At 40.3% G+C, this 23,590-nt stretch overlaps 1 protein-coding gene and 1 long non-coding RNA gene across 2 annotated transcripts in view; one reads left to right on the plus strand and one right to left on the minus strand.

The window, feature by feature from the left end:
- Window positions 1–254: 254 nt before the first annotated feature.
- The window catches only part of LOC142158128 (putative acyl-CoA dehydrogenase 6), a 115,101-nt gene continuing 91,765 nt past the window's right edge, over window positions 255–23,590 (minus strand). The window contains exons 6-10 of the mRNA XM_075211797.1: window positions 20,342–20,509; window positions 18,481–18,654; window positions 12,625–12,786; window positions 10,388–10,538; window positions 255–569 (exon numbers count right to left, since the gene is read on the minus strand). Coding sequence (XP_075067898.1) covers window positions 476–569; window positions 10,388–10,538; window positions 12,625–12,786; window positions 18,481–18,654; window positions 20,342–20,509 — 749 coding nt within the window. The 3' untranslated portion in view covers window positions 255–475. The remainder of the gene's footprint in view (window positions 570–10,387; window positions 10,539–12,624; window positions 12,787–18,480; window positions 18,655–20,341; window positions 20,510–23,590) is intronic.
- Window positions 2,053–9,355, plus strand: LOC142158130 (uncharacterized). Its single transcript, XR_012692729.1, has 3 exons — window positions 2,053–2,222; window positions 4,838–5,033; window positions 9,106–9,355. It is a non-coding gene; the product is annotated as an uncharacterized LOC142158130 (long non-coding RNA).

The raw sequence follows: 23,590 nt of genomic DNA on the forward strand, positions 1-23,590 counted from the left end.
CCATTATACAATCCTTTTAAGAGGGGTACAATTAGGCAATAAAGACATACCTTTGCATAGCATTAGTGAAAAAAAGAAGAAACATTTATAGCTTTGAATTGATAGTGTTCTTATCTATGGTTAGAATATTTCACAACCTCTATATATAGGGATAAGTACACTGATCACACAACTTATTCTACAAGTAAGGACACAAAAAACTACAAACAAAAGCTTTGTTTACTTAATACAAATAACACCCGTCAACCAAGAAATAATTTAAATTTGTGAGGTATTTATTCAAATATTATGTAAACATTATTACGATTGTAAGCAACAAATGAGAACGGGAACAAACAGAAGATTATACATATTTCTGTTGACACAATGTACTTCTTTAAATTGCCTTATTACATTAGTATTTGATTTTTACTGTGTTTCGGTAATCGTATAAAGTTGATCTTTTCTGTTAGGACAATAACAATGTTAGATAGATTTATTTTTTACTTGGCAGAGTTCCCATATATTTGCATATGATTGCAAGCATGACTTCATCTGCACCGGCTCCGATGGAGAGTAGCCTGGAGTCTCTGCAGAAAGACAAGGACGAGTTTAGTTCAGAGTATACTCCTAATATCCGTACCACAAAAGGAACCCACTTTCACACATAATTTACATCACAGTTTTACACGGATTTAAATTTCTGTATCCTGAGGCTGCTTTTGTACCCCTAACACCTACTCCACCATGTATCATCTCTATACACAAACATATTACTGTATGAGGATACAGACCTCACCATCCCCTTCCCATCAGAAGTACCTACTGATAAATTTAGAAGGAAAATGTTTAATAAGGGTATTAGAGACTGTTAATCATACTTGCCAACATTTTGGATGTAATTGGGAGATTTTGGTGGCAATTGAGGGGCACGTTGGCGTTGGAATTGCATCATCGTAGCCCTTTGACTCAATGTTGAGATTTCCAGCATAATAAAGTGGCGACAGAGGGGGTTGAAAGTGGGGACAGGGGACAGGGGGTAGGTGGGTCCAGGATCAAGGGATTCACTGTAAATCACATCATTAAGCCCTGTCTCAGCCCACATCACTAGGGAAGTGGGTTGGATGCAGGAGAGTTGCCTGTTCTCCCAGAAATCCCGGAGAACTCTCAGAATTCCGGAGTCTCCCGGACATTCAGCTACGCTGTTAATATGAACACAGGGATGCCACTACAATTTTGCCACCATATGCCAGGATCCATGTCCACAATACCACATAATCCAAAATAAACATGCAGCAATCAGAAAAAGTCCCACAAATGTGACATGATTTTTTGGGAGGCAAAATCTGTATTTTTAATATTGACCAAATTCACAGTACAACTTTTCGTGTTCCATAAGCTGATGCAATTCTCACTGCCTGTTCTTTAGGCTCCACAAGCTGATTTTCTATTGATAGAAACTATTTACTCTGCATTTCAGTAAAATGACATGATCAACGCAAGCAATTTGCTTAGATGCACTTCCCCACAACTAAGCCTTTGGAAATGGTATTTAAGTACAATGGTTATTACAGTGAAAACGAACAGGAAGAATATACTGGGATTAGTTTAATTTTACACTTCAATTTTATTTTGTATATTTGCATTAAATGATCAGTGCTGAGGCAAAATTAAGTCCAGTGGCACCGAACTACCAGTCAAATCATCAAAAGCATAACTTGAGATTACAAGAACTCTCTTTGCAGTGACTATAAACAGTCTTCACCTCGTTATATTTCACGTTTTATTTTTTACATGAAGGATTCAATTATTTTAAAATAATACATTTTTTAATAATTACATTTTAACAATTTGACAGTGAATAAATTAGTTGGAACTCTCTCTGGCCAAAGTAATCTTATTAATAAAAATTGAATATTTTATATCTTAAGCACGCCCATAAATACACCTAAATTGGCAGAAGTGAGTGTCTAGATTTTCACCCATCCACATGGAATAAGATCACAGCACTTGGAGGTGCATCAAGATATTGGCAATATCTGTTCTTTCACCACTAGGAGGAAATATAATGAAGTACTAAAGATTTATCCAGACTCCTCCTCCTATCAGAAGACACTCCTGCTACAGGATGTAGTCTATAGTCCCATTAGCAAAGCCAGGACAGTGAGCTGTAAAAATGTCATCCAAAAACCGTGTGGGTCTAAGTACTCTGACATTGGGGGCCTCCAAAATAGGATTATATGGTAAGTGAATATATCCCCTTTTATTGGAATGGCTCTATGTCAGCGGGGTGGACAGCACGGTGGCTTAGTGGTTAGCACTTTTGCCTCACAGCGCTGGGGTTATGAGTTCAATTCCCGACCATGGCCTTATCTGTGTGAAGTTTGTTCTCCATGTTTGCGTGGGTTTCCTCCAGGTGCTCTGGTTTCCTCCCACACTCCAAAAACATACTGGTAGGTTAATTGGCTGCTATCAAAATTGACCCTAGTCTCTCTCTGTCTGTGTATGTTAGGGAATTTAGACTGTAAGCTCCAATGGGGCAGGGACTGGTGTGAATGAGTTCTCTGTACAGCGCTGCGGAATCAGTGGCGCTATATAAATAAGTGATGATGATGGGGATGCCTCAATGTCATCAAGGAAAAACAGAACTTACAAATAAGTAAAAAAAAAGGAAGAACGAACAACAGCCTGCAAAACTTTACAGGACAACTATGCAAACTGAATGTCATCAATGTGACAGATCCTCTCCACTGATACCATAGTGAACTGAGGCCGAGATGAAAATCCACACACTTGTGAGATTACAAGGACAAAGGAAACCAGAATGCCAATGTGCTATATTAATAGTGACCGCCAGCTGGCAATTGTGTATTGACGCACCATAATTTATCAGTACACAGTCGCTCTACCTGATGCATCGTATCAGAGACCACATACCAGGTCTAAGCTATGGAGTAATTGTTTCCCTTTGCTGCGCAGGTGAGGGCTAAATTACCAAAAGGGCAGTTTCCTTATCAATGTAGAAGGAATCCTCTGCTTTAGTTAAAAATTACTTTCACTACAAGAAAAGGTTCAGAAACTCAGATCAGAGAGCCAAAAAAAAAAAAAGTTCACGGGAGACCAGCCCAAAGGGAGGACCAGATGGATTTCTGAATGGTGGTTGAATAGTGCAAACAACTTGGAAGAAACAGCAAATGACAGGGCGTTGTTATCTATTGTCTGTATAGTAGTTCCAAAGATGCAAATCCAGTAGCAGGAAAATCCAGTATATGTGTAATGTCGCAAGACCAGGCAGGATAGCCGAAGAAAGGGACACCATTGTATGTAAAAAAATACTCTCTATATTGTGTGATACACTCTTGAAGTACATGACATTCTTGTTTAAAGCCAAGTCTTTATAACAAAGACTTAGAATGCCTTCGTTCTCCAGATATGGGCTTCCTTTGCCAGCTATAAACAAAGATGAACTCCCCGGCGCTAAGATAAAATGATGGAACAAGAACCAAAAAGGGATAAGGGTAAATTGTTTATAAACATATATAGTAAAAGGAAATAAATAATACCTATTCTTTCCACATTATACTTGATATTCAAAGGATATCTAAAACAAACACATAAAAAACAAACAAAAAAAATGTCTGCAGACAAAAGTTAAAATCGCAGTCCAGAAGAAATGTATATAAAAACAATATGTATAGCTGAAGCAAATGCAGCCGATAAAGATTTTTTTATCACCGGGGAGTTCATCTTTGTTTATTCTATATTTATTTAGCGAGGATTTGGGATCTCCCCATAGTTTTGGCAGCCTTATTTGTAGGACTCATAAGGAGAGCACTGGTATCTTTCTTTTGTTTTTTTGCCAGGTAGTCTAGTGGGTAAATAGTGTAATTCTGGTTAAAGGGGTAACTTCTACGGCTGGCACGCTGACATGTTGTTGATAAGATTTAAGCATCATGAGATGGTGCGATCAGGATAGCACAAGCGACTCCCATACTAAGCTTTCGAATGATGTGTTGAAACTGTGAAATCATATAGACCACCATAAACTGTCATGGAATAACCAAGATATGAACAAACACAGTCAAATGAGAGCAATGTCTGTAACATTGCTGAAAAACCTTTTTGTGTAGTGAACAGGAACACGCGGGTCCAGGGTGTTATAGCTTAGGAAGTCCACATCCAGATTTTCTAGGCCTGGAAAGATCTCCGTTATCTGTTCAATGCATGATTTTAGAGGCTTTCTGCGTGATCTGGGTGGAATCTGTGGGTTGAGTCAAGTGGTGTTTTTCTTAAGCATTTTTTTTAGAGCCAAGTGGAGAATTTCCATAGTTGGTTTAGGCTCTGTTCCTGTTCCTCTAGTCTGGATGGTGTTAAATATCCAGAGTGGTGTGGTAAATAGTTTTCTCCAAAACATTTTTGGGGAGCAAGTGGTGGTGATGGTGAACAAATAAAAGTATAACACTGAATAATAATGGAAGATAATGTATAATACAGTGATAAAGAAATGGGTTGGCTGCCAGGTGAATATCAGTAAAGGAGACGCCTTATAAAAAGCAATCAAGATTTTATTACATTCTTTACAAGATCTAGGGAGTCGCAATAACAGAGGTCCTGGCACCAGTGTTTAGTTTTATGTAATAAGTTGGCAGCAGCTGATGTAAGGATTGCAGTCGATTAAAATCTTTATATAATGATGTTTCAATGCACTTGTCCGTGGGTTCCTGCAATGAGAAACCATACTCGTTGGGAAGAAAGGTTTGTTCCACACCTGCATAAATCCTTCTAGCCCTGGAAATATGTGATAAAACTTTTTTCCTAATACGGTATGTCTCTGTGGTTGCTTCTATTCCTGATTTAGAATATTCATAATGGATATGAAGAACACAGGAAATGATCTAAGGTTGGCAGGAACTCCGTCAAAAGCATTTTGATTCTGAGGTGGGGTAGCGGAAGAAGTGGAATCTTCAGAAGAGTCCTGATCTGGTGACTGTGGCTGGGTCGCTTTATCTTAACATATATTGCTTAGGAAATAAAGACGGCTGAAGATGAGGAAGGTGAGCGTGGTCTGATTTTGACCTTTTTTGTTTGTGATCGCTGTTGTGTTAGATCAGAAATACTCACTGCCCCCAAAGTCTGAGGAGCTTCTTGAGAGGGCCTAGTGGGCACCATCACTTGGGTTCATAGTGTGCTGTTGTCTTCTGAAGCATCCTACGAAAAGATAAATGAGGGATGGTCAGAGGATACCCCAGGGTTTTTTGTAGTAAGTGGAAGGTCCTGGGCCCAACTGAGATCTTGTAAACCCAGTACGCCTGGAAGTTACAAACTTTACTCAGATTTCTGGGGCTAGTTGGGTAGAAGAAGGATTTGTAGATCACATGTATCACATCTTGATCTACAGGAATCCATAACACATGAGGCAGATGAAGGATTAACAGAACTAAGCCATAAAAGAACAGGCAGTGTGGTGTGTGTAGTAGCACCGAAGCTGAATGTAAACAATAAATAAATAATAAATCAGTGTCAGGAGAGGCTGAAAGAAGTGTCACCAAAAAATGGCCACATGAAGGAGCTGTGAAGGTGCAAACAGGCAGCTGAAGGGATGTCCCACTGCTCCCAAAAGCCTTCAAAGAGGCAGAAAGGGAGTTTTAGGAAAAACCTGAAGCCGACTTCTATGCCTCAAGTGGGCGGACCTGAAAATCAATTAAACACTATCAGTGGCCAAGTGCAGGAGAAAGCGGTCTACCACTATAGTCCACTTTCTGCAGCAGGGTTGCCCGGAGCCAGGAAAAGGAGTTGTCAAGTTAAAACTTCAGTATTAGATTGTCCTGTCTCCCAGACACCACCTCGTCCCTACTGACATCGAGCCGTTCCAAGAAATCATACGATACAATGTCAGCTTTCTCTTTGGCCAAAAAGGAGCTTCCCTACAAACAAACACTCGCTGGGAAATAAGCAGACATTAATTTTTTCTATTTTTCCTATTGCTGTAGAAGGTACAAAAATAAAAAAGCCAGATGAGAAGTTTCTGTTCCAGGTCACAGCTTTCTGGGAATGTGCAAAATGTGAAAAGTACATTTCCATTATTGGTAAACAGTAGGTCCAAATTCTTGACCTCATCCATCTATCCTGCTGCAAAAAAACCCCCAAACTCCCCATTCTCAAATATTAACTTTCATCGGCAGAAAGATGAGACAATATATTTACAAGACGTAAAAACTGTAACAGTTTGTAATGCTAGTTTTCATCTTGTATTGCAAAAAAGGCAAGAAAATGATATATAAAAGACAACAATGATTACAAAGGAAAACAGTAGCTAGCAAACAGAAAAGTTTACTGCATGCAAACACATGCTTAGCCTAAAATAGCATTACATTAATTGTAGCAATCACTAGGTCATAATTGTTGTTCTAAAGTCCGATGATGCTTAAAGGACTCACTGTTTTTTTGTGCGTGTAATGAAAATAACACATGTACAATTTCAGTCATTTACTGTTAAGGGATATAAAAAGGTTTGTTTTAGACGTAAGCAGAGAGAAAGTAATGGATTAAAACATTGGGCAAGTGAGGCCGTACCAAGCACTGACTATATCAAAGTATGTAAAAATACCAGGCATCTTACAGTGTTAGAAAATCCCGGCCTGCAGCAACAAGAGAAACTATAGCAAAGAAGATTGTGTAACTGACACTAAACAGTGATAATGTTACATGGATTTAATATAAATCAAAGTGAAATAACAGAGTCTCTTTGCATGTTGCAAACATGAAATCACACACTCTATATTTACAATAATATATGACTTAATTTTGTTTAGATAAATAAAAGTAGTTATTTTATGATTTTAATGAACGAAAAAACAAAAACAAAAAAATAAATTTGCTATGAAGTTCTTGTAGAGTTGAACTAACAACTACACACTTTAGGCTCTTGCCTAGGTCTAAACAAGGCTAAGGGGTCTTTACAGTTCCACCTGTTTTTACAGAAATAAACTCTGGTTAGAATTACTATTTATTGAAAGAGGAGCAAAGTTTTGCTCCTTGTGATGGACAGGGCCATCTTTTCCATTGGGCACTATGGGCAGGTGCCCGGGGGCCCCACTGGCAAGGGGGCCCCATAGGCATGGCTCTTAATTAGAATAAATATCCCTGCAAAAGAAAAAACCTGCAAAAAAAAACCCTTCAAGGGTCACTGAGCAAGTACATCTATCTATCTCTATTTCTATATATCTATATCTATATCTCTATACATCTATATCTATATATGTAGGGGCCCCGGTGCACTGCTTTGCCCGGGGGCCCATAATGTTGTTATGATGGCCCTGGTGATGGACCTGGCTGGATATGGAGAGATTAGACCTGTGTACGAAGAATGTGCCACGTTAATGCGTTTCTGTGCATGAGTATAGACATTATATATTATGGGCAGCACGGTGGCTAAGTGGTTAGCACTTCTGCCTCACCTTCCCACTACATTAAAGACAGCTGAAGCCGCTGCCACATCTTTTGGATATTGTCTGATGTTGGCTAAAAAAATGACAATGCAGGCATTTGAGCTGCTGTGACAGCACTGGCCCTGCCCCCTGTGTATGAAACAACCAACTGGGGCAGCACAGTGGATTAGTGGTTAGCACTTCTGCCTCACATCACTGGGGTTATGAGTTCAATTCCAGACCATAACCTTATCTGTGTGGAGTTTGTATGCTCTCCCCGTGTTTGCGTGGGTTTCCTCTGGGTGCTCCGGTTTCCTCCCACACTCCAAAAACATACTAGTAGGTTAATTGGCTGCTATCAAAAAAATGACCCTAATCTCTCTCTCTGTCTTTCTGTGTGTGTGTTAGGGGATTTAGACTGTAAGCTCCAATGAGGCAGGGACTGATGTGAATGAGTTCTCTGTACAGCGCTGCGGAATCAGTGGCGCTATATAAATTAATGGTGATGATGATATATTCTAATAAAGGGGTGGCATGGTCACATTTTTGGAGGCATTCCTCACACCTTCATCTGGCTTCCTTAATGTGTGTCCTACCCCAACCCCACTTCCTTTGTTTCACCTGGATCTCAATCGGTTGCTGCCCTGTCATATTTAGCAAGTCATCTTCTGACATTATTGAGGGCCACCGATAATTGATAATCCATCAGAGGCACCAAATACTTGCAGTTGGCTAGTGATTTGCTTTGTGACCTTCTAAGTTGCACAACCAATGAAGAGGACGGACTTAACACAGCTATTGAACAGTTGCAACCTTTTTTGTTTTTTTTTGGTGATGTTCAAATTTTTCCAGACGCACCATTTGCCTCGCTGACGCAGTTCTTTACATCCTCATCAGCCCGCAACTTTACATGACAGTGCCCATTGGATATGGGGTACAGTCTGGGGCACCAGACTATAAGAAGAGCAATGGAAAAGTCGAGAGGGGTCAGAGGCGGGTATCTTCATTATTATAGTGACAGGAAGGGTTAAATTATAAAGAGAGGTCAAAAACAAGGTTTATTTCCTTTGGGAAAAAAAGGTGCCTTAGAGGTGACCTAATTATCATGCAAAAATATAGGTCAGTATAAAGATTTGGCCAGCAACCTTTTTGTACCAAGGACCATACAGAGGTCAAGGGGTCAACAATTGTGAATGGAAGATGATTTCACCATGAACATAGGAAAAGGGTTCGTTACTGTAAGGGTGGTTAATATGTTGGATTTCTTGGAATTTATAAAAGGTTGACCTCGATGGACTGGTGTCTTTTTAACCTGATTATGTAACCTACAACTTTAACCGTACTCCAGCTTAAACTGCTTCATTATAGGTTTCCGTTAATCAAATTGAATCAGCTCAGCATAGAAGACAGCAGAGCGCAGAATACTACATAATCTGTTATTCAGGACATATTAGACAGCAGTGGGTGTTAGATAACATAACGTGATAATTGTCCTTGTCATACTACTAACATTTTATTTATTCATTTTGTTTTTGACGAGCCTGTAAAACATTCTTGGAAATCTGTAAAATCCTATTTGCAGAAAAAAGCAAATGTTGTGGCTCCAATGCAAATAGAGTAAATACAATTCTGATATTATTATTTATACAGAACACTAAAAATGCTTAAGACGTGACTCTTTTTCTCATGCCTTTGGCAGTATTGAACATGTAATGTAACAATACAATGAAGACCATCTACAAAACGCAGTCGATGCACCGTGCCAAGCACCTCGATGGACCGTCCTGTGCATATCAACACTGCGTCTGAGGGAGACGCCTTTGCAAACTAGGAGCGTGACTGTGTGCGGAACAATCTGGACTTTAGAACCACTACTTTCATTCAATGATGTATTTTAGAGCCACTACTTTCATTTACTAATGTACTTTAGAACAATTATTTTCATTCAATAAAACGTTTCAGATATTTTCTAAAACACTGCTCATTTTAGCCTCATTTACGGCTTTAATTAATGATGAGAGATACAGGTTATCAGAAGTGTCTTAAATTACATGCGGCACATTTGTGTGTGAAGCTATTTTTTACATTAGGCAACGTGCATCTTGGAATGCGCTCCTCAACCGGAAAGGTGCAAGGTGTGTCCCATTACAAGTGTACGACAAGGCTTGGGGCTAGATTTACTAAACTGCGGGTTTGAAAAAGTGGAGGTGTTGTCTATAGCAACCAATCAGACTCTAGCTGTCATCTTGTAGAATGTACTAAATAAATAACAGCTAGAATCTGATTGGTTGCTATAGGCAACATCTCCACTTTTTCAAACCCGCAGTTTAGTAAATCTAGCACATGATCTGCACCAGGTCAGAGCTCTTGCAAAAATCAAGTCCTTTTGAGGAGTGAAGATGGCCGTGCACCACTCTGCACTGCAAGAAACACCCCCTAAATATTAACTATTTTCACCTCTTTACACAAGTTCAATAATCTTGCACAAATCGAGCTAGTTTGCACTTCTTTAATAACCTTTAATGAGTTATGAATACGAAATGTTGATTGAATGAACTAATTTGGATGTCTTTGTTTGAGCACAGGTGAGTCAGTAAGACATTTTGGCCTCTCGATGACCGCTTGCCATATATCTACAACAGGATTGTGCAAAGTAAATAATTGACAGTTAACGGTGACACACACAAGACATCCCAGAGTTCACTGACTCCACCGGACGTTGTGTAATCAGGTCAGGCCAAGTTACACAGTTCGTTACATAGTGAGCAAAGAAAATGATCCTGCAGACGTTCAGTGAGCAGATAACACCCCTGCACTGAGTAATAATGAGAGCAGTGACTTAGTGATGTCATTGCTTCCTTGTGACTTTGATTTTTATAAATATGGCCGCCTCCACTGTTTTTACGCAACGAGTGTCCTTTAAGCAACAAAGACAGGAAGAAAAAAAAAAAAAAAAAGGGGTCTTTTAATATTTGACTTACCTATAAAACCGGCTTATATGAACCTCGTTAGTGAAGCCCATCCCTCCCCAGAACTGGAGGCAGCTGTCGCTCAGCTCTCTCGCCAGACGTCCAGCCTTCAATTTGGCCATGGAAGCGAGTTTAGTGACGTCGTTGCCTTCAATATATAATCCTATAATCACAACAAAAAACAAAGCAACGAATAGTCTACAACCCTTGTGATCAGCAAAACACTTTGGAATTGATATCAGACCGGCAGCTCTATTCACCATCATCTGCATTTCTACGCAGCGGCAGGTCAGATTCCTGGACGTTTTTTTAGGTGTTTATTGTAATATTTTCGTAAGCGTGTTACTATTACAAAGCCCATAGCAATGTGTCAGCGCAATCAGAATGTGGCTGCCTCTATAAACCCTGTACTGCCCTGTGATACCGTATGCACGCCAGTTCCGCTATATGCTGATCTGTTAAGGCATATACGATATTCCCTGCGCTTTCCTATATCAAGTCTAGACAACCTGCAGCTCTCCAGGGGTTGTGAAATGACAAGCTCCAACATGCTTTACCAGCCAATAATTTACAAGGTATGCTGGGATTTGTAGTTTCACAACATCCGGAGAGACACAGGTCCTCCACGACTGTCCTGTATGATGCGACAAAAGGCTCCGTTCCATATTTATGGGGGTTATTCTATAGAAGAGGAAGAAAGGAAATGTTGCTTTAACTTGTCTTTAGGAAGGTTGTTCCTTCTAACCTATAGTCTGTAACATAATATCACAACATGTTAATTAGTAAAAGGTGGACGTTGTTTAGTTAATGTCACAATAAAGTGTCACTCCCATAGGATACATGTAATGTAGTCATTTGTATTTTGTTACTGATTCCACATTAAAAACGGAGGAAATGATCCTGTCTAAAGAGACAAGAGAATGACTGTAGGGCCATTTTTCATCCTAAATAAATACTTTTAATAGAATGTCACGTAAAAGTGAACAGTTGAACATTTTCCATTTCCTTTATGCTTTTAGAATATGTTGTATACGCCGCTCTGTAATACCAGACATGACCATGCTAAATGTCCATGGGCAGGTTTATTCCACCTGTGCTGCACCCGATTTTACTTTCGCTAGACAGCAGAGCGATGCCGGAACACTAGGGAAGATTAATTCCCAAGAGACAGAGTGTGATTGGTACACACAATAGTCTTCACACCATGCAGGATAGAGGTGAATGGGAAAACATTGCATGTTCCCTTTTCTCTTTGTCACTATGAGCGGCAAGATTGATTTTCCTTGCAAATCGTTATTCCTCTGCTGAATCACTCTGTCAGTCTCTACACTGGTTGCCTGTTTTCTACCGAATCCAATATAAAATACTTTTACTAACCTACAAGGCCATCAACAAAGCTGCACCAACATAAATCTCCTCTCTTGTCTCAAAATATCTCCCAACTCGGCAACTCCGTTCTGCACAAGATCTGCGTCTCTCATCCACCCTCATCACGTCCTCCCATTACAGGACTTTTTTCGGGCTGCACCCACTCTATGGAATTCTCTCCATCGCACAATAAGACTCTCCTCTGGTCTACAAACTTTCAAGCATTCTCTGAAAACCCACCTCTTCAGGCAAGCTTATAATATTCCTCAAACACCCTCTTAACCTCACTAGATTACCCTATTACCACCCGTTACACAAATTCACACAAGACAACTACCCACTGACCAACATTGTTGTGTGACAGGATCATTTAGCTTATGAGTCACTTTTACCTTTGCAGTCTGGCTGGACCGAAATGCAAAATGTAGACTTAACCTCATGTATCAAACTCCCATTGTCCCATAGATTGTAAGCTTGCGAGCAGGGCCTTCTCACCGGTTTGTCTGTTTTACCCAGTTTGTTTCTTACTGTATTTGTCCCCAATTGTAAATCGCTACGGAATATGTTGGCGCTATATAAATAAATGATGATAATGATGGGTTAAAAACTTTTTTGTGCACATACATACAAGTTGACTTGTTTTGTTTTCTGTTATTTCCACCCCAGTATTTCAGGAGAATGTGACATCACTGTAATGCATAACCCACCATGTCTAGTTTACCATGTAGTGGAAACTTGATATTGTGATTTCTGTTTGACCAACAGCGTGGGAGTAATTATAATTTGCCTGAACACAGAGAACATTGTCAAACAAAACGTATTATAGAAAAGATGATCTACTACATAGGTGGGAGTGTGCTCTGTGTGGCATGGAAACTCACCGACCGTACGATGTAGCAATGACCGCAGGAGTTCAACCTCAGTGCTCAGCTCTGCCAGGCGGAAATGGACAATCTGGTTGCTCAGTAGCGGTTGATTGAAGATTTTCCTCTGGTTTGTGTAGTTTATAGTTTCTAGAATGAGGTTTTCCATGGGAGTCAGGACTGAAATTGGAACAGGAACATGTGCAGTTAGACAGATGTGTAAATATCATAAGCAAATACAATATTACAACAAATAGCAAATATATGATGGCCGACAGAGAGGCCACGATGTGAGAGGCTGAGGAGGGCCGCTGACGGCACAAATAGAGGAAAGGAAAGTCAACATCTCCGCCATGATGTACCGCTCATTAGAGGAAGAGATGCAGAAACAGGAAATCATACATCCACAGAGGAGGACTCCGTTCCACCCATCACCCAGGATATCAGCCACCGCCAGCATCAGCTTCAGGCACTGATTACAATGACCACAGAAGGACCAGAAGGCAGTAAGCCTGAAGTTTGGAAGAGAGACTGGTGTCACAGTGTCCTGAGGACATTTACACTACCTGAGACGGCTCATTGGGTCTACACTACAATATCCAGAGACTACCCAGCTATCCCCATTGCCACCATGGAGGACGCACACCAGTGAAAGTCGTAGTACATGAAAGCTCCTATTTATGAATGGATGAATAGCCCTATTGGGTGTTTTCTGCCAGCAATAGGGCTTCTTTTGGCATAAATCTATGGATCAACCAACCCCATGGAAGACTCTCCTATCCTTATGAACAAGTATCTCAGATAGCATCATCAGAATACAAAAGGGAAGTTCTTGGGTCTGTCCATTATTCGGGCCAAATCCCTATTTTTTCCCCATTGCCCCTTAGCCCTCTGAACCCCCATCACTATCCCTCCCTTTACAGTGGGTGAACCATTTTACCAACATAGTTTTGGTGAGATCAGCAGTTCCTCAGTCACCCACTCAATGGCTATAATGTATTATTATTGGGGTCGGCAAATAAATTATTTAAAATCCTGTTGTCCTAGTCAGTCTTGCTCTTCCTGATTTTCATTACTACTGTTAGCTTGCTGAGCTTTGTCACATTTCCCGGTGATATGGTTGTAATAGTCCCTAAGTTACAGGGGGTCAAAACATCAAGGTACTTAGTCTACAAGCTATTAAAAAGTTATCTTGGCAGCTCAGTCAGATCATCACTAGAGGTATTTCCAATCCACTCATATAGTTAAGGATGACTACTCAAGATATCCAGTGTCTAGCTTTTACTTGTGTCTGATTAGAGAGGGGCATGCGTCTAGATTGCAATAAAGACAATCTTGATGTCTCCTCAATCTCATGATTAATTTAGGATTTAAACGAGGCTTAACGGAGTAGCATTTTAGAAAAAAAAATGTAAAAGATTAAGTTAATGAAGGGGTGGTATCTTGGCCTTAGTAGTACAAAGTTATAGTTATAGTTTGAAACAGTGGAAATGTTGCCTACAGCAACCAATCAGATTCTAGCTATCATTTTGTAGAATGTACTAAATATATGATAACTAGAATCTGATTGGTTGCTATGGGCAACATCTCCACTTTTCTAACCCGCAGTGTAGTAAATATACCCCTTACTGTCTTTGCTAGTCATTTAAACCATCCACACTTGGGGGTAAATTTATCAAGCTGCTGGTTTGAAAAAGTAGAGATGTTACCTATAGCAACCAATCAGATTCTAGCTATCATTTTGTAGAATGTACTAAATATATGATAACTAGAATCTGATTGGCTGCAATAGGCAGCATCTCCACTTTTTAAAACCCACAGCTTGATAATTGTACCACTTGGAATTCAAGAAAAATTAGGAAGTAGCTCTCTGGGCGTAAATATATTAGTAGACTCTGTCAATCCTATATGACCTTCATCGCTGACCAGTTTGGCCATAACAGTAAGTGCAGGGAAGGGGCAACAAAAGTGGAGGAATCTGAATATGTTATTGGAGTGACTGATGGACTATACAATTTCCCACCATAATCCATTTAAAAAAAATAATATTTTTTACTTATTATGTAAAAATGTCTCTTTATTGGACCCCTTTCAGCTCTTAAAAAAAAACCTGCATTTCATATAGATGATCTTTTTGTTACGGCATTAACTAAACCACACCCATTTTTTTCTCAGCATATGGAGAGGTGAAAGGAGCTGAAATAATGGTAACTTAGCGTTCCATAATACGGGAGTACAAAGAGGGACTATACTAGAGACGAGTCAAAGCAAAATTTCCATTTCTTCTCTATTATAGCATATCCCCTTATTAGGGATAATGCAATTCCACTTTAGTGCATATCTGTACAGCGTTGCTGAACCTTTGTGTTGCCCAATGAATAAAGGATAATAATAATAATAATAATAATAATAATAATAATAATAATAATAATAATAATAATAATATCAGATGTATTTTCCTCACCTGCCCTATGAATTTATGATCTTTTTAATTTGAAACTATTTGGTCACCCAACAGGCGCAGATAGAAACACAAAGAGAGCAGGTTGCGGTCCCTGTAGAATGTACGATGATGACCTCTTAAGAGTGGGACAGCCATTGTAGCGAATCCTACGATTAATCATATTGATAGAATTAAAAAATTAGGTGACTATAAAGAGTATTCACCCCCTTTGACATTTAATTTAATTTTAGAATAAATGTATTTGAGAATTTTAACAAAAAAAACTCTATGGGCCTTGCTTACGGCAAGCACTGGATGCGCACCGCCAAAAGGCCTTGGCTTTGCACAGAGACCGTTTTCTCCACGCATACGGAGGTGCGCGTCTACTCTCCTCTCTCTGCCGCCGCAAACTAGAATTGGATCTAGGTTTGTGGAGAGGTGTAAAAGTGTTATCATCACATGAAAGGTTCACCTGCTTACCTCTATATAATCGTCCCTTCTAAAATAACAAACACAAAAAAAATAATCTCTTACTCTTTTCTTCTAAAATAACGCTCAGTGTAGCCTCATCTATGCATTAAATGAACCATGAGGGTGAGAAGCATCGGGGCCGTCTGGATGACACTTTTGTTCGTTTGGCTATGAAGCGCATTTCTAGTTGCACTCTGTCCAATGTAAAAATAAATAGATAAAAGCTTTAAAGTGCAATGAAATGTTGTAAAATACGGTTCAATAAAAGTACAAGATGACACCTAATCTCTGACCAGCTCTCGCAGCTGGTGCTAAAAAGAGGTCTTCTGTGTGGAGTGCAAACGGATGTGCACCCCTACGTACAGGAAAGAACACCCCTAAATATGTGCTATTTCCACCCCTTTATCTCATTTCAATAATTTCTCTCTTCAAAACGAGATCTAATGTTTACACCGATTCACAAAGCTGTGCGCAACAGTGCGACTACTCATAGCTACATTCTATACAACAATAGGAATGGAGGTTTTGTCTTAACTCAAACCCTGTTCCATATTCTATAACATTCTATTGTTTTTTTACAACTTTCTTTTCCTGCTGCTATTAGAAGTTATCTTTATACCTACAGATCTATTTTTATGAAGTTGCCATTTTGTATTCAGTATTGAAGGTTATGTAGGATTTGAAATATATTTATTCTTCTTTTATCTCTATATACAGAGATGTAATTTTGGCCAAGGAATATGAGTCAGGGGAGCCTGTGTAATGTACAGTTGTGTAGGGGGAAGGTCTGCTGTGGATTTTGCCCAGAACATGACGGGTAATCACTTTTGTAACACACTAAAGCAAGACTTAAATGGGTTTTTATCTTAAACATGAAATACAGCCATCGCTGGGCACTGATTTATAGTGGAGCCTGCGTTTTACCGAGCTACATAACAACCTGTGAAACTGAAATGTTTATTACTAACATTCTTCCCAGCTGGCTCTCTCCGCCATTGGACTGGCTGTTCGATGGGTAGATTGGCACAAGCTTGCACAGAAATGGCCCATGTTTCAATGCGTCGTGTGTATGAGAACAAACGGCATAATAAAGAATAGAATAGTACCATCCTGAGGGCCTTATGTAGAGTTGGATGCATTTTATGCAAAACACATGGGGCTTGAGTTGTTAAGGAAGGCAAAAAAAAAAAAAAAAAAATGAGTAACTTTGCACCTTGGCAAAACCATGTTGCATTTGATAAGAAAGCAAATTAAAAATGTGAGGCAGATTTATATTTGGGGTAGAGCATGTCCTAGATCAACTTTAAATTTCAGTGTAAAAATAAAGCATTTGAGTGCTACATTAAAAACGATATAATAAACTAATCTGCACCCCTTGCATTGTAACATGGTTTGTCCAGAAGACAATGTACTCTTTTTTTTTGCCTTGCTGCTGCTGATGAAGTTGATTAGTGCCCTATATATAGAGAAGCTTGAAGGGGTATTCATAACATTTATCCCACTGACATCTGTGACGAAACTGTGATTTATAACGAGGCGAGGAAGATCAGGATTTCCTTTTGCGACTTTCGTCATTGAATTTGCAACACGCACTATTGGAGACTTACACTGCAGGAAATCACGGCAGAAATCCACGGCATGAGATCCTTTGGACCATCTACCATTCTGCAAGTACTTAGCGAAAAATCTTCATCTGTCCGGGTTTACTTGTGTTTAATTGCAAGTGCACTTTTTCAAAAATATCCATTGACGGGGACCTTGTTTCCTTTGCTAAAAGCTTTTGCGACGCTTTGCCGTTCCTCGCGAGCCTATAATTGTTTATTGTTACGTCTATTGATCACCCAAAGACCACACACACACAATTGATTTAGTCCCCATAAATATTTTTAGAATACTAAAATAAAATAGCCTTTTACTTTATATATGTGGATTGTGGACTGAAGTGTTTATGGTTTGACGGTTTTCTTAACAGTTGCTGCAGGGCCGTCTTTCCCATTGAGCACAATGGGCAGGTGCCCGGGGGCCCTGCAGCCCAAGGGGGCTCGTCGGAGGGGGCAAAAAAAAAAAACCAGAAAAAAAACCTGGAAAAAAAAGACAATACTTACCTTGCGGTCAGCTGGCGATCCGGCTCCCTCCATGGTCTCCTCCTCCGTCGCGCACGCAGTGCATGTCGGGCGCGACATCATCACGCCCGCCCGACATCCAATGCGGAGCGCGACGGAGGAGGAGACCATGGAGGGAGCCGGATCGCCAGCTGACCGCAAGATAAGTATTGTCTTATTTTTCCAGGTTTTTTTGTTGTTTTTGTTTGCTGCCTCCAACGGGCCCCCCTGGGCTGCAGGGCCCATATATATATATATAATACCCGGTGCACTGCTGTGCCCGGGGGCCCAAGAAGTTGTTAAGAGGGCCCTGAGTTGCTGATCCAATGTTCAAATTCAACATACATCAGTGGCAGCAGAAGGGTTAATACTCAGAATGTTGGTGTGTCTGTTTGTGTAACACATTTCCAGCGAAATTAGTAAAATCAAAAGCCCCTCGAGTCACCTCCAGTCTGTGTGGGACTCACTGCAGCGAGGAAATGGCTTTGGACAGCTGGCAGTATAGACTCAGCCCTGTCTAGCTAATTCTGTGACGCTATGTGGTCTTTAATATTTCACTATTTCATATTTTTCCTACTTAATCATTCAGATATTCCCTGGCCACCGACAGTTCAGTGGAACTCCAGAAAAGCACGTCACTGCAACCAACGCAAGAGATCCTATTTATACACCTCCTGCAAACGGCTAATCCCATTTTACTATTTAATAATAAAAACGCCAGTCGCATTAATACTGAAAGTTACAACATATGAAGCTGTGAACGGGAAATAAGTAAAAAAGAAATAAAAACATTCACATTGAAGTTTCTCACTTCATTTCCTTAGAATAGGCCAGGAATAGAATGAATAACAGTCTTACCGTTGGCAACTCCCCACATTCGCTCCTCCTGAAATTGCAACATCTGATAGACGAACCCCATTCCCTCCTCGCCGATCAAATGTTTGCTGGGAACTCGGACGTCCTCGAAAAATATCTGAGCCGTGTCTGATGACTTCATTCCCATTTTGTCAATTTTTTTTGTGACATGAACACCTAAGAAAAAACAAAAAAACAAAAAACTAAGACTAAGAGCTTGAATCTATTAACAGAAAAATCAGGTAATGTCTATTTTCATTATATAGAGCCGAGTAATAAGGATTGGTAACCCTCTGAGCTTTCTAGCCAGGCCTTCATAACATCAAGCAGTGTTATTAGATAACACACAAAGATACTCTCTGGATATAATTGTATCCAAGGCCGGAAGCAAAATGGAGCGGTTTTCTATCTCAGTGTAACACAACCTCTCTGCCTGATGATATAAATACCTGACTGAGAAGCATAACACACAGCTGGAGAGATTAAACAATATATTCAGTATAAACTGCAAAAGGTTATACACCAATAAATAATGTCATCTGCAGGTGAACAAATACTTTAAAGCAGAATCCAGTGAAACGGAACAATAACAAGTAACTGTTATTAAGGCAGCCCTGCGGGTTCCAGATTCCAAGCATTGAAATGCTAAGCTGTGAAACCCTCTAGTATAAGAGTCACCTCAGACAATTGGTCATGTTATAGGTGCTGAAAGTGACAGGTTAGTCAGAGAAATACAATGCAGTACTCTCCTTAGAACAACCTTCTCTTGTTACCTGCAGTTAATAATCACCTTAAAGAGATGTATATATTTGCAGTGTGACTGTTGACAGGGGCTAATTTAGTAACATGATGCAAAGCAATGATGGGCTTTAACCCATAGCAACCAATCAGAAATCAGCTTTATGTCACTAATAATAACTAATACAGGTAATATCTGATTGCTTGGGTGATGATTTACGTGTTCTACGAACACTATCTTGTAAATACTGTAGACTACAGTGCAGACTATTCTATCTTTGTTCCTTTGCAAACATGGTCATCTTCTTCTTGGAACAATCCTCAAAACAGGGACAATCATATAACATTAGAATCATGGACACTATATAACAACTCTTTTGTCACTCATTCGCTATGAAAGTTACCAGGGTAGAGCTTCTCAATTTTTCTGTAGAACATACCCCTGACGAAAGTAAATGTTTGCAAAATACCCCTTATTGTAAGCAAATCTACCCCACTAAAGTGTATACATTCCTTTCAAATACCCCCCTAATGTTATGCCATTGGTTACTTAAAAATCCCCATCAGGTTTGCTTTAAATGTGTTTTAATTATTACGAATGCATTAAACTTATAAGTTTAAAGGCTATGTCCACCTTTGGACTTTTTTTTTTTTAGGAGATAAATGTGGATAATAGAAAGGGACTATAATCCTTAGGACACGTCTAATCATTTGCCAGATACACCTGGTGGGCTTGGTGCATGTGGACCCCATTGCCTCTAATAAATCCGACATCACGAGGTGTGAACGGAGAAGCCAATAGCATTTCCCGGTGTTCCGTTCAAATATATAACGTTAAAATGACTGGAGGTACCTAGAAGCCCCCAAAAGGCGGAGAAGCTCAAGAAGGGAAAGTGGAGGACTCGGCAACAAAGGGTTAATATAGGACCTCTTGATTCTATTTTGCCCATTTAACCACAGGTGGACGTATTCTATAATTGAACATTTCTCTCTTGAACCTGTCTGACCAGGTTGAGTGACCCTGACTTATACAAGACTTCACTCTACACAGTCATAACGAGAAGGAACAGAAAAGCTATGCAACAATTCTAAAACCTTTTATAATATTTTAAAGTGAGAAACTCACCCGGTGACTTCATGGGGACACATATGAGCGACTTATTTTTGTGAGCGGGTCCTGTGCTTGTATTGGTGAGAAGACAGATCCAGTCAGCCTGGCAGCCATTCGTGATCCACATCTTGCTGCCATTGATTATATAATCCTCACCTTTCTGCACGGCATTGGTCTTAATACCTTAGGAGAAAAAGCACAAACCATTATAACAAGAATAACACTTTTGCTATTATACATGGGCTGTGTTATATAATAAACGAGTGATCAGATCCATAGTAAAGAGAAATATGTTATTTCATTTTTTTTATTTTTTTTTTCAGTTGACGAAACGGGTATGACACTGAAATACTATCAATTCTATATTCAATCATTTACGTACATCAATAGATACAACAGGGGCTGGTGTTGGTAATACCGGAGATCTGGAATAGACTAAGGGGCCTGGTTATAAACCCTGCAGAAACTGCTTTTTTATTTTCATGATTTGGGCATTTTTAAGTAAAATATAAATTTAAAAAAACACTAACGCAGGAGATATCTCCTGCGCTAGGCAAATTACCACATTAACCGTAGTCCCCATAATACTCAATGGGGACTGCGGTTTGGGCAATTTTATCAAGTTCCGAAAAAGTATAGCTTTTGGGAACTTTTCCGCAATGGCCTTAACCATTGAATACTATGGGGAGAGAGTGTTGCGGTAGAACGATCTTCAGATCAATATCACAAAGCAACTTTGTCATAGTGACCGGAGTTTTAAGGTAAGTAAATTCATCGCTGGGACAGACTCTATTTGGACGCCCTGTCCCAGGATGATTTTTTAATAAATGATTACGAAAAATCATCTGTCATCGCAATGACAGGTGATTTGATGATTTTACGTAATCATGTATTAAAAAAATCCCTTTTAATTAATAAATAGGCAACTAAATCATGTCTTATGTATAAAATTTAAGTCTATTTTTTAGAGGACTATTTTATTTATTTTTTTACTTCAGTTTACCAAAATTTAAAAGTAGTAGAGTAGTGTACAAAAAAAAGTGCTGTGCTTGTGTGTCAGTCTCATTCTGTATTGTGCAAGCTATGACAATTACATTAGCACAGGATACAGCAGAGATTCAGTGACTCTCAGCGATGTGAAAGTAAATATGACTCATAAAAGGAGAACACAAAGAAGAGTATAACATTAACTGCAATCTCTGAGGTCAGCCGGGGTGACCTTGTATGGGGGCCACTCTCACAAACTAGAGGGATGGGATAAAAGATACTGCGTCACCAGTCCCTCCACTCCCCCCCCCCCCCCCCCCCTCCCATGCCCGTGACACAACAGTACATAGAGCCTTATAAGTCAGCTCTCTTTTATTCACAATTCTTTATGTTTATACTTTTTGCCAACAGAATGAAACAATTGTCACACACCGCTCTCCGGTTATCTCCACCCGAGCCTCAATTGTCACGGTCGTCTGAATTTCTTGATCCGATTCGGGACCCTTGGGACTAGCTGGAGCAGGAGTGAAACAGAACTTAGCAGCCTGGATGAACTTCTTGCTCATGTTCGTGCTGATTGTAGAATATAGCAGGGGAATTAGCAGTCTGGAACTGTAGACAGGAACACTGCACTTGTAATGCAGTCAGGAACACTGCACTTGTAATGCAGTCAGGAACACTGCACTTGTAATGCAGTCAGGAACACTGCACTTGTAATGCAGTCAGGAACACTGCACTCAGGAGTGCAGACAGGATTACTGCACTTGTAATGCAGTCAGGCACACTGGAGCCAAGAACTATCCTCTGGAGAGAAGTGTGTTGTTCTGGCAATGAACAGATCACAGCAGCAGGTTTAAATAGGATGTCCCAAACAACTATTGGCTGATCAGTTCATGTGATCACAGCTTCTGAATCTGGTTGGTTTGGAATGATCACCTGACTGCATCCAAGATGGCCGCGCCCATGCTGCAGGACAGACAGTATGTGTTGTTTACAAATGAAGGTGTGGAGAACGGGAATGCTGCAGATGACCAGAAGGGACCCAGGTAGCCGTAATATGACATCGGCGGATGAGGTAAGTGCGGCTAAGATCCCGATTTGTGACAGTACCCCCTCCCTTACGAGTGGCCACTGGACACTTAGATTGGGGCTTAGTTGGAAACTTGCGGTGAAATTTTTTGATGAGAGATGGAGCGTGAACATCAGAAGCTTTGATCCAGGCCCTCTCTTCTGGACCATAGCCCTTCCAGTCGACTAGATATTGTAAGGTTTTATGTCGAAACCGAGAGTCCAAGATCTCTTTAATTTCATATTCGTCACCATGTTCAGTCTGCACTTCAGGAGAAACCAGTTTGGGTGTATAAAACCGATTTAGCACCAGTGGTTTCAAGAGAGAGATATGGAAGGTGTTGGGTACCCTGAGGTAAGATGGTAGATGTAATTTGTAGGACACTGGATTGATGACTCGGGAGATGTTAAACGGTCCAATAAAGCGAGGAGCGAATTTCATAGATGGAACTCTGAGGCGTAGATTGCGAGTAGACAGCCAGACTCTGTCTCCGGGTTTCAAGCTTGGAATGGCTCGTCGCTTTTTGTCGGCCTGAATTTTGTAGCGTTGGGACGCTTTAAGTAGAGATTCCCGTACCTGGCGCCAGTGGCCTGAAAAATTCTTTAGGAAAACTTCAGAGGCAGGTACTGAGGCTGTAGGAAGTGGAGTAAACAAGGGTACCCTGGGGTGTAGGCCATAGACCGTATGAAATGGAGTGGAAGCAGAGGATTCGTGATAATGATTATTATGAGCAAATTCTGCCCAAGGAAGCAGATCTACCCAGTCGTCTTGAGAAGAGGATATTGTCACGGGCACTAGGAGTCTTTACCCAGGGATCACCAGGTGATAGGCTTACCAGAGCAGTATAGGTGGTAATATGGTACTCTGGTAGCAGGGTGATCACGGAACAGGAAATAGCAGATGATGAGATGCTCAGGAAAGTCTATGACTAGCAGCACTGGCAATATGGAGGTAGTAATACACGAGGAACTGTATGGACAAAGGACACGTGAAGGTAGTCAGTGGTCTGCGGTAGCAAGTTGTACCACTGCTATAGTGAGGAGGAATGTCCAACAGAAACGAGGAGGTGATGAGAATCAGCGGTCTGCGGATAGCAAGTTGTACCGCTGTCTGAGTGAAGGAATGGAATCCAAGTGGAGATATCCGGGGAGTCAGTGGTCTGCGTTAGCAAGTTGTACCACTGCTATGTGAGAGGATACTGGAACAGG

Source organism: Mixophyes fleayi, chromosome 5 (genome assembly GCF_038048845.1).
Source record: "Mixophyes fleayi isolate aMixFle1 chromosome 5, aMixFle1.hap1, whole genome shotgun sequence".
In the NCBI taxonomy this organism is placed as follows: Eukaryota; Metazoa; Chordata; class Amphibia; order Anura; family Limnodynastidae; genus Mixophyes; species Mixophyes fleayi.